Source organism: Rutilus rutilus (assembly GCF_951802725.1).
Source record: "Rutilus rutilus genome assembly, chromosome: 10".
Taxonomy (NCBI): Eukaryota; Metazoa; Chordata; class Actinopteri; order Cypriniformes; family Leuciscidae; genus Rutilus; species Rutilus rutilus.
Genome location: NC_140215.1, coordinates 10,750,071 through 10,763,345, shown reverse-complemented (window position 1 = coordinate 10,763,345; position 13,275 = coordinate 10,750,071). Strand labels below are relative to the sequence as shown.

The 13,275-nt window shown below is 37.1% G+C and overlaps 1 protein-coding gene across 4 annotated transcripts in view; it reads right to left on the bottom strand.

Annotated features, from left to right (window-relative positions):
• Positions 1–13,275, bottom strand: part of sema5ba (sema domain, seven thrombospondin repeats (type 1 and type 1-like), transmembrane domain (TM) and short cytoplasmic domain, (semaphorin) 5Ba) — a 136,092-nt gene that overhangs the window by 56,492 nt on the left and 66,325 nt on the right. For all 4 annotated transcript variants that reach the window (XM_084421704.1, XM_084421703.1, XM_084421706.1 and 1 more), the window contains 2 exons: positions 6,918–7,017; positions 6,383–6,428 (listed from right to left, as the gene is read on the bottom strand). In XM_084421704.1, coding sequence (XP_084277830.1) covers positions 6,383–6,428; positions 6,918–7,017 — 146 coding nt within the window. The remainder of the gene's footprint in view (positions 1–6,382; positions 6,429–6,917; positions 7,018–13,275) is intronic.

Sequence of the window (13,275 nt, the reverse complement as noted above, 5' to 3'; positions counted from 1 at the left end):
TCTAATACAATTGTGTCCGATATAAAAACATGACAATACATCAAACACTTCCCCACAGTTCACTTGTGTCTACGCATGAACTTGGACCACAAAACTATGAAGTGAATCAGACTGAGCAGTGGCTGGAATCCTCAGTGGCATTCAAATCTTATCCTTTTCTTTCCTTCAGTGTACTTTATGTACTTGAATGACACGAAAACAAAGACAGAGAAGGAAGTTGTGAGGCAGATTCCATTGAGAGATGGAGGCAGGATGTCATTGTGAGTGTGCGTTTCCATGCAAGCGAGTGTGTAGTGGAGAGGAGAGATGATGGAGACTTGAGATAAAACAATGACAGATTCCTCAAACTAACAATACTCCTGCATGACCCATCTGTTTACATTCCGGTCCAGTCCTCCTCAGCAAAAGTGAATAATCCTTTCCCATAGCTCTTCATCCCTATACATAACATCACATCACTTCACAGTGACCCTGAGGTCAAGCTTCTGGTCGTGTTCCATCTCCAGAAGTTCTGGGCCTCTGATGTGTCAGATCTAAGCTTCTCAACATTCTGGGACCCTTGGGTATATCATATCCTACCATTCAGAAGTTTAGACACAGTTTGTTCTTTATTTTTACTATTTTCCACATATTAGAGAAACAGTAAAGTCATTGAAAATATGAAATTACACAAATGTAAATATAGGAATTATACATTGATTAATTTTAAACAAACCAAAAATCTTTGATATTTATTATATAAGCTTTCCCTTAGCATACTCTCAAAATAGGGTAACAGTTTAGTTTAGGGTCCAGTTCTCACTATTAACTAGTTACTTATTAGCATGCATATTACTAGAATATTGGCTGTTAGGTACTTATAAAGCACATATTAATGCCTTATTCTGCATGACTATATTCTACATCCCTAATCCTACCCCATACCTAAACTTAACCACTAACTTACTAACTATTAATGACCAGTAATTAGGAGTTTATTGAGTCAAAAGTCGTAGTTAATAGTTAGTTAATAGAGGGTATACTCCGGCCACGCCCCCTAAGTGGTAAAAAGACTGAGCGGCAGCATTTGTTTTCAGCGTGAATGCCGCGAAAAACACACAAACACATCTAAAACGGGAAAGAGCTTAGCGATTGACTGTACAACTAGATTTAACAAGAAATCTGAGGTATATGTTTTACAGGCTGCCGAAAGCTAGAACAGAACAAATGGATCGTTGAAATTCATAGAAACAACTGGAATCCAGTCAGAGAAAGGTGGATTTGCAGTTATCATTTTTGTCAATATGCTGAATTTAGGGGTAAAATCATACCCTATATAATGTATTGACAACTCAATTAAATATTTACCATTTTATATTCTGCATAATTGGGCATTTTTAAATAAACACTGACAAAAAACTATTCAAGTTTTAGGGTTGGACGATATGATGATACAATAACATTGATATAAGTAATCATCCGGGATTTAGACCTACCGATATTGTTTTTATATAAAGCATTCACAGGCAAATTTGCTGCATGTATTTCCACGGCATACCCTCTATAGTGTATAGACCTAAAAATTCACATATGTGCCAAATTCTACAATAAAATAAAATAAATGTATTATAATAGTTGATGCGCATGTAGGGACAATTTATATTTGTCTACAAAACATTTCAAGGATGTAAGCATAGGCCTCCAGATCAAAGATCATTAGAAACTCAGTCAAGTGTGTATAAACTTCTGTCTGGTAGCGTAGATCCTGAAAAACTCATACCCTAATACATCTGTCCGACTCAGTCTTGTTTTTGTGAATGGAGAAATTATTCCAGTTCATTTCACAAAAAAGCATTTAGATGATGGCTAAACTTTTGTTTTAAACAGCATGGTGCACGATCATCTATTTTCACATTAGATACAGCCATAAAGTAAACGAATAGCCATGAGCACATAAATGGAATGCTATAGGCTTTGAGAATGAATCATAATGATATTTTTTTCCAGAGCAATTGCATTAGTAAGATATGACAGATTCAATAATGTATGTGGAGGCTCTGACTGGCTATATGCTACAGCCACAGTTCTGAGAGACTAAGTTCATCTCACATTGTAAACTGATCTGTGCAAATTTGGTTCATTTGCACAAATGTGTACCAAAGGGACAGAATCATCAGTCGAGAAGGAAAGAGAAGCTGACAAAAGCTGTGTTTTGAATTTATTTTCTATTGCTCATGTAATATAACCTACTTGCAGCATGAAGGAGTCTCAAGGAGGTACAGAGAGAGCTCAGTGTGTGGGTGGGACCCAATCACGGTACCTTAGGCTCCCCCATTGTGCCGACATAGTAACGGCAAAATCATCAGATGTTCCTGATCCCATGAGACAGCTGGTCCCCCATGAGGCGGAAGCAGTGGGATCCTGCTGCCTCATGCATCTGTTTAGATCTTGGGAAAGAGCAGCCGCAACACAGGGCGCACAGACACCATGGACTGATCTTGTCAAAAACACTTTCTCAGGATAGACAAGTTTGGCATCTTGGGGAAAATAAGCCTAATGCTTTGATGATGGTGGTAGTTATATAAACATGGCATGCTTTTCATTTATCAGTCGTGTCTATGCACCCTGGGTTGATTAATAATGCAGTAGTTGAAAATAATGATAAAAAAAGAATGAAATCACCATAGACCCAGGTAAATCAAATCGCTGGAGTTCAAAGTGAGAAGATATACTAGTCAAAGTCAAAAGTTTGGTTTTAGATTTTAAGAACTGAAATGGAGATTTCCTTAACTATCTGGTCCAAAGGGAGATATATATATAGTCATATAGGCAGAACTTTGTGTGTCCAAGGCCACTACTTTTCAGGAAATTGGAAAAACACTATTTTTTTTTATAATTAAATACTGTGTTGGCAAAGTGGATATTGTGGCTTTATAAGGCCAGACACTTGCATGTGTCATTATATTATTATTATTATTATTACTAATATAATTTTACCAAAATCAAGCTCAAATGGAGTTACAAGGTTTTTGATCATCATTAGAACAGCTGCAACTGAGGCAGTTGCATTACGTTTTCATCAATTTACAGGTTACAATGTTTATTGTAGCTATTTGGCCAAAATCTCAAAGATGAAGTGCTACACACAGGCTTTTGAAGACAGTATTGGCTATGACTCCACGACAAAAGCTAGACTAAGATACTCTTCTCTGCTCCTCAATGACATAAAACATTAGCCTTTTTATATAGTGAGTAAAGAAAACACTGTACTTATTCAAACCAGTTCAAGCACGGGCGGTCCACAATGCGAGCAGCACTTCATTCAGGATTGAGGCGGGGTAGAGTTATGAGGTTTGACCGACAGTTTGAGGATCCAATGGATTTAGGAGGTTTAGTTTAACTCTTTTTAATGCTGTTCATAGGTTATTTGCGAAACCCACAGACAGGCGTGAAGGGTCACCAATAGTAATGATTTATAAAAAAAAATGACGAAATACGGATTTCTGTCAGGACCACTATCGTCAAATACGATTGACAATTAGCATACAGTTTGGATTGCCGGTATGGTTCTGTTCTGGGCAAGAACTCCCTGCGCATCCCTGCAGCCTAGCATGGATAAGAGCAGGGAGAGCAGCAATAACCCCCCTTAGGGGAAACAGAACAAAACCAACATGAATGTACTGCAGATATCATTTATTCAAGATTTGTAAGTACAACATAATTCGAGAATTTATTGTGATTCAAGGGGAATCAGAATGCCAAATCCTGACTGGACGAGAGGAGGAGCTGGGGATGGAGGAGGGTAATTAGCTCCTGAGAAACGCGATAGCTGCTGATAATACTGAAGGAGCTTATGTATACAGTGATAGGCGTCGTATTCCTATAGGTAGACGTGGATCAGCTGAGAGTCAGCTGATGAGAGTTCGACTAACGTGACCTGCCAGAACTGACGCTACGCTTAATATATATAATGTAAAAAATGTTGTTTTAAAGAATTTCATATGCATGCATACATTTTACAAAACTAAAAGTATTTAAAAATCAAATAAGAAATGAACTCCAATTTTTGTGTTATACCGGGACATGGCAAATTTCCCTTATTCATAGCTTCACGGAAATGAGGACAGCAGGTGCATACCCATGGGTCAGTGCAGTGAATAACTCAAAGGGTAAGAATCAGCTCTTTGCACCCCATCCCAGCTTGGGTAAAGTTGAAAAGGCTCGTCTGATCTGTTGCTCTCTTCTGCCAACGGCAGCATGTTTGGCACCAAGACGTACATTTCTGAGATGATCTGGCTTTCTGTCAGCCCCATTACACTCCTGGCAGAGAGATGCAGGATAGCTCTAATGGTGTGGGGAGAAGGACAAAAGTACAGCAAGCAGAATGAAAAGATGAAGAATGTGTGAATGTGATGGGAATGAATGAATGAGACATCAGTGTGCTCAGTGACAATGGCTTATTCTAAGAATAAAATGAAAGCGTATAATAGAATCTCTTGCTGCAAGATATGATATATAGGTGCTGACACCCTAACAAAAATGTTCATGGTCGCTGGATGGTAACCAAAGCATCTGCCAAAAATACTAGTGACTTTTTTATTGGTTATCCGTAAGTTAGAATTTTGTCCTTGTTTGTATTTAAATGAGCTTTCGTACACTTGTAATTTTTAGCCCTGATGAAGGCCTGCGCGCCGAAACGCATTGGCAAAATAAAGAGCAATATCTTTTCAGCTCCATTTATCTGACTATTTCGATCTCTCCATTTCTCAAGAGTTGCTGGTATTGTCCCCAAAATACTAATTACGGCAGCTTTTGTTATTAAATTAAAATTAGAGCAAATTTCTATAAAAGATCTAAATATGTAGTAGCTTCTTTAATTTGCCCATAAGATAATAATAATAATAATAATATAAATAAATTTAATTAAATTAATACACAAATTATATCTCTTTAATATCTCAATTCCTTCTAGCAAGATAGCAATGATATTAAAGGAAGCGCAAATGAAGACTTTTGCTTAAGACTCAATGTTGAAAAAAGTTGTCCTCGATATTTTTGTAAAAACTGGTACATTTTTTCAGGATTCTTAAACTTAAAAAACAGTATTTAGTTGAAATAATAATTCACTTTTTGTAACAATGTCTTTACTGTCACTTTTATTAATTTAATTGCTGAATAAAAGTATTAATTTCTTTTAACAAAAAAAAAAAAAAACCTTACTGACCCCAAGCTTTTGAATGGCAGCATAAAATAAAATGTGTCTCATCACTGCTATCGAGACCAAGACCTCAAATAAGTCTCAATATCTCTGAAAGTGTGACCTTAGTCATTTTATTTGATTTTTCATTTCATGGATTAACTTTAGTAACACTGACTCTATAATTACGGTGTTTTGTGAATTGGTTTCAATTCAGAAATCCATGCTTTGTGTTGTCAGTTTAATTCTGTCACCAGCTGATTTCTTTCATTTATGGAATTTCCTTTAACTTCACTCTGGTATGCAGTGTCTCATTCCTAAACCTCTTGCATGTACCCATTTTAATATTCTCCCCCTGTGTTCTGTTTAGGCAAAGATACTCTCAAAAGCTGGCAAGGTGCTGCTCATCGATTTGGACTCTGCCTCCACTTGTGATGCTCCACTTACTCGAAATGAAGAAAGATCTGCCTTGTTTATTCACAGTTTGGGATCGCCCAGGAGAGATACACAGGCGAAGGTGAGATGGAGGAAAATTAAATTGCACCTAATCCTCTCCACTGGGACAGCGGAGAAAACTGCTACAAATTTAGTAACGCCATTGAAACAAACCACTAGACGCAGACATGGGAATATGTGAATGGAGTGACTTATTTAGTCCCTGTTTGTGCAAACAGATGTGCATTTGGGTATTTAAAGTGAGAGAGAATGAAACTGACTGATACTCACATTTTATTTTCAACCACAAGCTGCTTCATGCATGAAACATCAGTGGTCTTCAAGTGAGAGCATTCAATAAATGTGTGGTGCATCTCCCAGACAAGGCAGAGAGATTACTGAGGAATAAAAGAGATATATGCAACCACAGGAACAGGTGGGAAAGCCACCACAGTCTCATTTCATTGCTTTAATTAGACCTCAGACAGTTCTGGCTGACCTTTTTGGGGTTTTAGCACCAAGCCAGAGTAAACTCTTGGTCCATTTGCCCCTTGCTCTCTGTGCCAGACAATGCCACTTTCTTTGAAGTTTGTCCAGGCGGTTTTGGGAGCTGACCCATTCGTTTCAGAATCAATAACCATAAGCCAGCACTCTCTAACACCCAAAGGCTTGATAGCCCTAGCCAAAAAGTTACAAAGACCACATCAAGCAGGAATCATGATCTAGTAGAAGAGAGTCAGTGTTATTAAACACTGTAGGTTTGTATCTTACCTGTATTAGTGAAATGTTGCTTAGATTTAGTCTGAAGAGGTAGTTTCTGCAGACAAAATGAAAGAGAGATTGCAAAAGGTTAGTTTGATATAATCGATCCACTGGAAAGATTCAATGACACATTTCATTCAATGAAAATATGGTGAGAGAAATTAAAAATAATTTATAGAATTTTAAAATATGTTTTCTTGTTGAATAAAAGAACTTTCATTACTATTTCTATTACTAGCATAACAATTTGAAACACAAATGATAATGTGTAATTAAAATGATTCAAGCAAAATAAAATGTTTAAAAAAAAGTATATATTTATATATTTACACATATATTACACGGATATTGGCTGTTTGTTAGTACTTATAAAGGCACAAGAAAATAGTTAGTTAATAACTACCCAATTCCTAAACTTGTCAACTACATTACAACCTATTAATAAGCAGTAATTAGGAGTTTATGGAAGCAAAAGTTGCAGTTTATAATAGTTAGTTTAGAGTGAGAACTGTAACCTAATCTAAAGTGTGACCTAAGTTTTTACCTCGCTCCCACTATAAGTTCATTCCTGGTGAGGTCAAGGGTCAGTTGGGAGTAGTCCCTTACACCAGGATGGGAAAAAGTGGAGATCAAAGGACTTAGAGCTGAAAGACAAAAGAAAATCCAGGTATATTAGTGATACAATAAGAAATTCCCCTGAAAATTTTCATAAAGTGATTGCCGTTTGACAAACCTTTAAAGTTCAGATATATCAGAGCATACAAAATTAAATTTCCCTCCCACAGAACTCATGGTTTAGCATAAAAGATGGATTAAGCTAAATGAGTTACGCAATGGAGGTCACTAATCCGGGAAAATGCTTGTAGTTTCTTCCCATGAGTTCCCAAGAACATGTGAGGAGGACCAGAGAGCTCTGCTCAAATCTAGCTGGGCCTCTTCAAGGATACTGATCCTAATTCAAAATGACACTTAGTCAAATCTCTGCTTACCCAATAAATCTCCGAACATAAAAGCGCTGTTTGATACAAAGTTTCAGAAAATCAAAACAATTTGCCCTGGCAGACACTTACAGCACAGTCTGGGTCTACTGAAGTGGAATTACATGAGACAGAAAGAGCATTATGTAAATATAAAAACCACTTGATCTATTGTTAACCTTAATGTGGCTTAGTAAATGGGATTTCACTGTAAAGGAACCAAAAGATTTGTTATCCTGTCATACAGAATAGGATTTCTCAGCAGTATTCTGGATATGACAAGCCCAGCTAAAATACAGAAATCCTTCCCTAATATTACATAATTTCGTTTTCAAATGTTGTTTGTACTCAGAGGGTTCATATTGCGTTGCAGGCTCAAGTATCACTTCACTCAGAAGTGATAAAAGCACAACTCTTACCATTCATGACCAATTAGTCTTCAAAAATAACTCAAAATCCAATGTACTTCACAAGATTAAATATAGTTTAAAGTAAACAAAAGTAAACAAAAAAAAAGTAAATTGTTAATTGTATATGTTAACGGTATGTGTGTGAATTATATAAAATTCTAAACTAAATTTGACTAAAAACGCTGTTTTTCACCACGTATTTTTGCAGCTTTCTCACACTATTGGTCAGTGCAGCGGTGAAACTGGTTTCCATCAAGACATCCATAAATACCACTTCACACAGTCCGAATCTATCACAGGGGATGGAGTCACCCAGATGCTGGGGTCATTCAAAACAATCAGTGATTCACATGGGAACATGCATCACATGAATGTAAGAGTGTGTTTGCATAGAATTTACAGGAAAAGATGGAAAAATCTTCTGCTATGCCACTAAATTAATATATTAACAAACTGAATGACTGGGACCATTATGGCTATATTATTCAGGAATTATTTATGGAAAAATAATGACGGCAACAAACGCTGTACTATAAATACTATAAATCTGTACTATAGGCCTACCCCATCCACAAGCATCCATCTCACCCGTGTTAAAATGTTGTTATGAACTTTGATCACTCTAATAGAACGTGTTCAGAGAGAATCATATAACATTTTATTGGATATCATTCATCAAGAACAGTTACAGCAGTCTTACAGACAGTGATTAATGACTGAGAGGATCAAGACAGGGTCTATTTTATATTTATATAAAACTGTAGTACAAGCTTGAAGCTTATGGAGTTTATCGATCCGTTACTGTAGGTCAGGAGTGAGACAGCTCACAGTCTATAATATAATACAGGGGTTTCCAACCTTTTATGTCAGCAAACCACTGACCCAAGTTATTTACTTGAAGGTTAGGGCTTTTTTACACCATAAGAATTTATATAATGTTAAGCTTTCAATAAATAATTTGAATGGTTGCAAGTTCATTTGTAGGTTGTTTCATTTATGAAAGGTAAAAAAAACAAAAAACATTATGCATAAAGAAAATAGTACTTATTTTGGCTATGTTCGCAGTGTACATTTTGGGGATTGGCAACCGCATTTACTAACAGGTGTAAATCTCGAAATGTCCCGTTCACACAGTAACTTACAGTAGCGTCTCGAATACTGTCTGTATGAACGGGAGTCAAGCTCATATTCTCTTACCATTAACCATAGTAACAGTGACCAAAGTAATATCAAAGATGTCAACGTCCATAAAACTGAAAAGTCTTATGACTTAAAGGGATGGTTCACTCAGAAATGAAAATTCTGTCATTAATTACTCACCCTCATGTCGTTCCAACCCCGCAAGACTTTCGTTGATCTTCGGAACACAGGTGAAGATCTTATTGATTAAATCTGAGATCTTTCTGTTCCTCCATTGACAGCTACGCAAGTTACGCAACTACCACTTTGACGCTTCAAAAAAATCATAAAGAGATCTTAAAACTAATTCATATGAATTGAGCGGTTTAGTCCCAATTTTTCTGAAGAGACTTGATCGCTTTATATGATGAACAGATTTAATTTAGGCTTTTATTCACATATAAACATTGATCAGTGGAAAAAAAAAACCTTTGTTAACCACAACTGATATGTGAAAAAAGCCTAAAATCAATCTGTTCATATAAAGCGATTGGGTCTCTTCAGACTAAACCGCTCAATTCATATGAGGCAACCAGCTAACCTTCGTCAATGAGCTTTATAAGAAAAACCAAACAAGTTGACCAGCATTTTCTGCCAGTCAGACCAGCAACAAACCAGAATAAAAACAGAATAGACTTGCTAGGACCACCATGAATATCTATTCCAGTTTTAGTCAGGTCCTGCGGGGCATAAAATGAGTGTGAATGCTTCATAAAGCGTAAAACAGGTGCACTCCAAACCGCATAGATTGTGCAGGTCGAGGGATTGTCATGATAACCTCGGAGTCACCTGAGTAGTCCAAACCACACCAGAGTTAAACGTCAGGCGCAGCATGAAAAAGCTGATCTTTGCAAAAGCAAACAAACAGACTCAGCTGTTCAGCTGTATGTCCTCCAGGGCTCAAATACTTTATCCAGAAAAACCATCATAACATAAACAGCTCTAACTCCCATTCTTAGTGATTTTTTAAGATAATAAACAAAATGTGTGTCCACCACCACATTGAGGTTATCTGAACGTTTGTTTTTATTTTGCTTACAGAACTTGTGATCGTAAAGTTCCCTTTCTAATGGACTTCTAAGCCTCGGCGAGTTTTATATAAACTGTGTTTTTATATGCACGGATAGCTTCGACACATCATCAAGTCTGCCTGGTGTCCAGCAATCCATATGCAATAAAAAGGGATAAATATGAGGGCCGGGCCAGAAAAGGGTTGATGGACGATTATTGCATTTTCCTCACCAAACACGCAGTGGAAGAGATTAATGCGTTAGCCAGCAAATCCGAGGGACAAGAACAGGTTCAACAGTCTGCATCCAAGACGCTCATGAGGACATAAATCATAATCATTATGGTTTTTTTTGTTCTCAGAGATTTACAACTGACTGGTTCTTAATGCTCCACGCAGAGAGGAAGACAGAGGTGGTGATTTTGGCCGCACTGCTGCAGGTATTGATTGCAAGACTGCTGTTGTTATGCTACAAATCACACAAACGCTAGCTAATTACAGGCCCAGATGGAAACTGCAGACTTGTTTCTGATAGACTAGTTTACTTGTTTCTTGTTTCTGGGGTGCCCCCCATTTTTTTATGTAAAAAATCACATTATTTAATGTAAAATGTAAATTTTGGATTAAACAGGGTTGCGTGTACTCTTATTGCTAGCTGAAAGCATAATGAAATTTGCTAAAATATTTAATAAATGAACACACAAGGGAGGATGTGAAGAACTATGAACGATGGGAGTTCAGATTCCACAGAATTATACCAAACTTTCAGCAGTCACAGAGTTCACATGCACAATCGTACACCAATTATGCTTAACAATCTGACAACGTGTATGGTCATGGAAACACATTGAACAGTTTCTGAACTTCATCTGAAAACAACACAACGGAATGATTGTATCATGTAAAATAAATCTACATAAATTTTTTGCCCATTTCTCCAATTTTGCTCTGAGAAAATACTAGAATGCCACTCAAGGAGTTTATATGCCATTAAACATGGGAAAACCCTGATCACTTCAAATCTCATGTAAACATGGTTTTCTTTGACAATCAGGTTTTTAGAATAAGCGTACTTGGATAGTTATGATAAACAAACACAATGTACGATATTCAAAACAGAACAATGAATATTCGCTATGATCATCACAAACACAACTATATACACATATAAACAATTACTAAAGAAATTAAAAAGAAAAAAGCTGACTTTATGATGGCATAACGTTCAAAAATGCTGTAAACGTTAACATTTTTACAAATAGCCTATTCGAAATGCACTTTTCCACCTCTAAGTAAAAAGTTTAGTTCAGTAATCAGAAGTGACATGCATCCATGCACAAACAAATGTAGATGATTAAAATATTCAAACAAGGATCACAAAACTACAACACTATGCAAATGAAAAGCCATTAATGCTAATCCACAAACAGCAAGATCATGGGTTTTTAACATTGCCCTATTATGTTTCTTTTTAATCATGATGTAAAAAAATAAATAGATAAAGCATAATTTCAATCTATGTTTGCTGAGTTCATTGCTTTAAGCTAAATACTAAATACAAAAACAATGACACTATAATATCCGAAATGTGGTTAGGGAGTAGATTTGGGAATATTTTATGCAGTGTGAGGCAAAAAAAAAAAAAGAGTTATCAATGAGGAACACTTTCCAAAAGAAACAAGTAATCAAATACCCTAAGAGACCCAGTCCTCTCTCGAATCAATATGAGAAAGTGAATATGGATCAGCATGACTGCTGTAGGCCCAACTCTTCTGTAAAGGAGATGGGTTCACAAACATGTAAGCACTAGTCTGTCCTGTGAGAGAGACAGTCATCTAGTCCATACTTTGCATCTCTTCGCTCAAAAGACTGGCCCATCTCTCATCTGAGCTCAGAGAATCTTATCAGAAGATGCAGGCTGGAGCTTATCTGAGCACAGTCCGAATTTGCTTTGGTTTTGTGTTTTGTCTTCCCTGATCCTGCCGTGTGATTTTCCTGCTGTTGCATCCCCTGTTGTCACTGCATGAGCAGAAAGAGCCACAGGAATCGAAATCCTCTTACGCAGACTGCACTCCGATTATAAAAATAGGAAGACAATGAGGGCCCCAAGAAATGCCACGGCACAACAAGAGAGGACAGACGGGGGTAAGGGCACTCTGAGGAGGAGGCCGTAAATCGAGGGCCGGTTCAACTCAGGCAAACATCTGAAAGAGCACCTTTCACAAAGCCAATGAGAGAAACCTAGGCTGGCAATTTCAAATGGCCATTGAAGCGTAACACGTCAACATATACAAAGGATAGGAAAGGGCGAGTAGATAAGGGCTAATGCTATCAGTTCAAACCACTAACCAAGTGAAGTTACATTTCATTTACAGTTAGCAAACGTAAACCTCACGCTCCAACTGAACCCCAAGGTTAGGCTCACTTGTGAACACCGACAACACCCTGTACTTTCCGTGTCCGTTGTAACAGTGGGCCCAACAACATGACAGAACACAGTTCAGGCAGCAGTGTCTCTGAAATCAAGGACCTATTAGGTGGAGAGAGGCAGCAGTAAGGGCCTGAAGTTAAAGAACAACATTGTTTTTTTCTTCTTCTCAAGGTCCCCTTAAATGGGGCAGGCGGTTAAACAACAAAACTATTACCCATTAGAGATTGGTTTCTACAGACGAGACGAACAATCTCAAGACAATTACAATGGCTGGGTGAGTGGAAGGTAGACAATAGCTCTGTGGCACCACTTCTCTCGGGACAGATTACTGTAATTCCAGCCTAACAGGTTGGGACTTTGCATTATGTTCTTGGTATTGGATAAGCAAGGACACACCATACCCAACATTAGCTCTTAAATCGTGCTGTTGTCAATGTCTACATGGCCAATTAATGACCAAGATCCAAATCTGGTAACTATAGATGTTGGTTTTATACAACAATAGGCTGAATTGAGAAAGAGAGCATGGTTTTGTGTTAAAAAATACAAGATGTGGGGCTGTGAATTGAAAAAAACAAGGTCTAACCTTTTTAACCTAGAGTGCCGTATTTTAAGGGCAGCACCAGCGTGTCATGCACAAGATGCTGTAAAAGATGCGAGATTCAAGCACAATGGCCAAAAGACGTTTGTCCAGCGCATTTTTATTTATTCTATGAATATCTATCTTTCATTCTGTACACAATGTTGTGATGCCTAAATTTACTTGAATTGAACATTTTTGTAATTAGTTTTTAGTGTTTTATTTAAAAAATATACAAAATAGTAAATGCACAATCCTGAAAATAATGACAATTCATTAAAAAACTTACAGTGCTTTACTATTTCAGCACATTTTG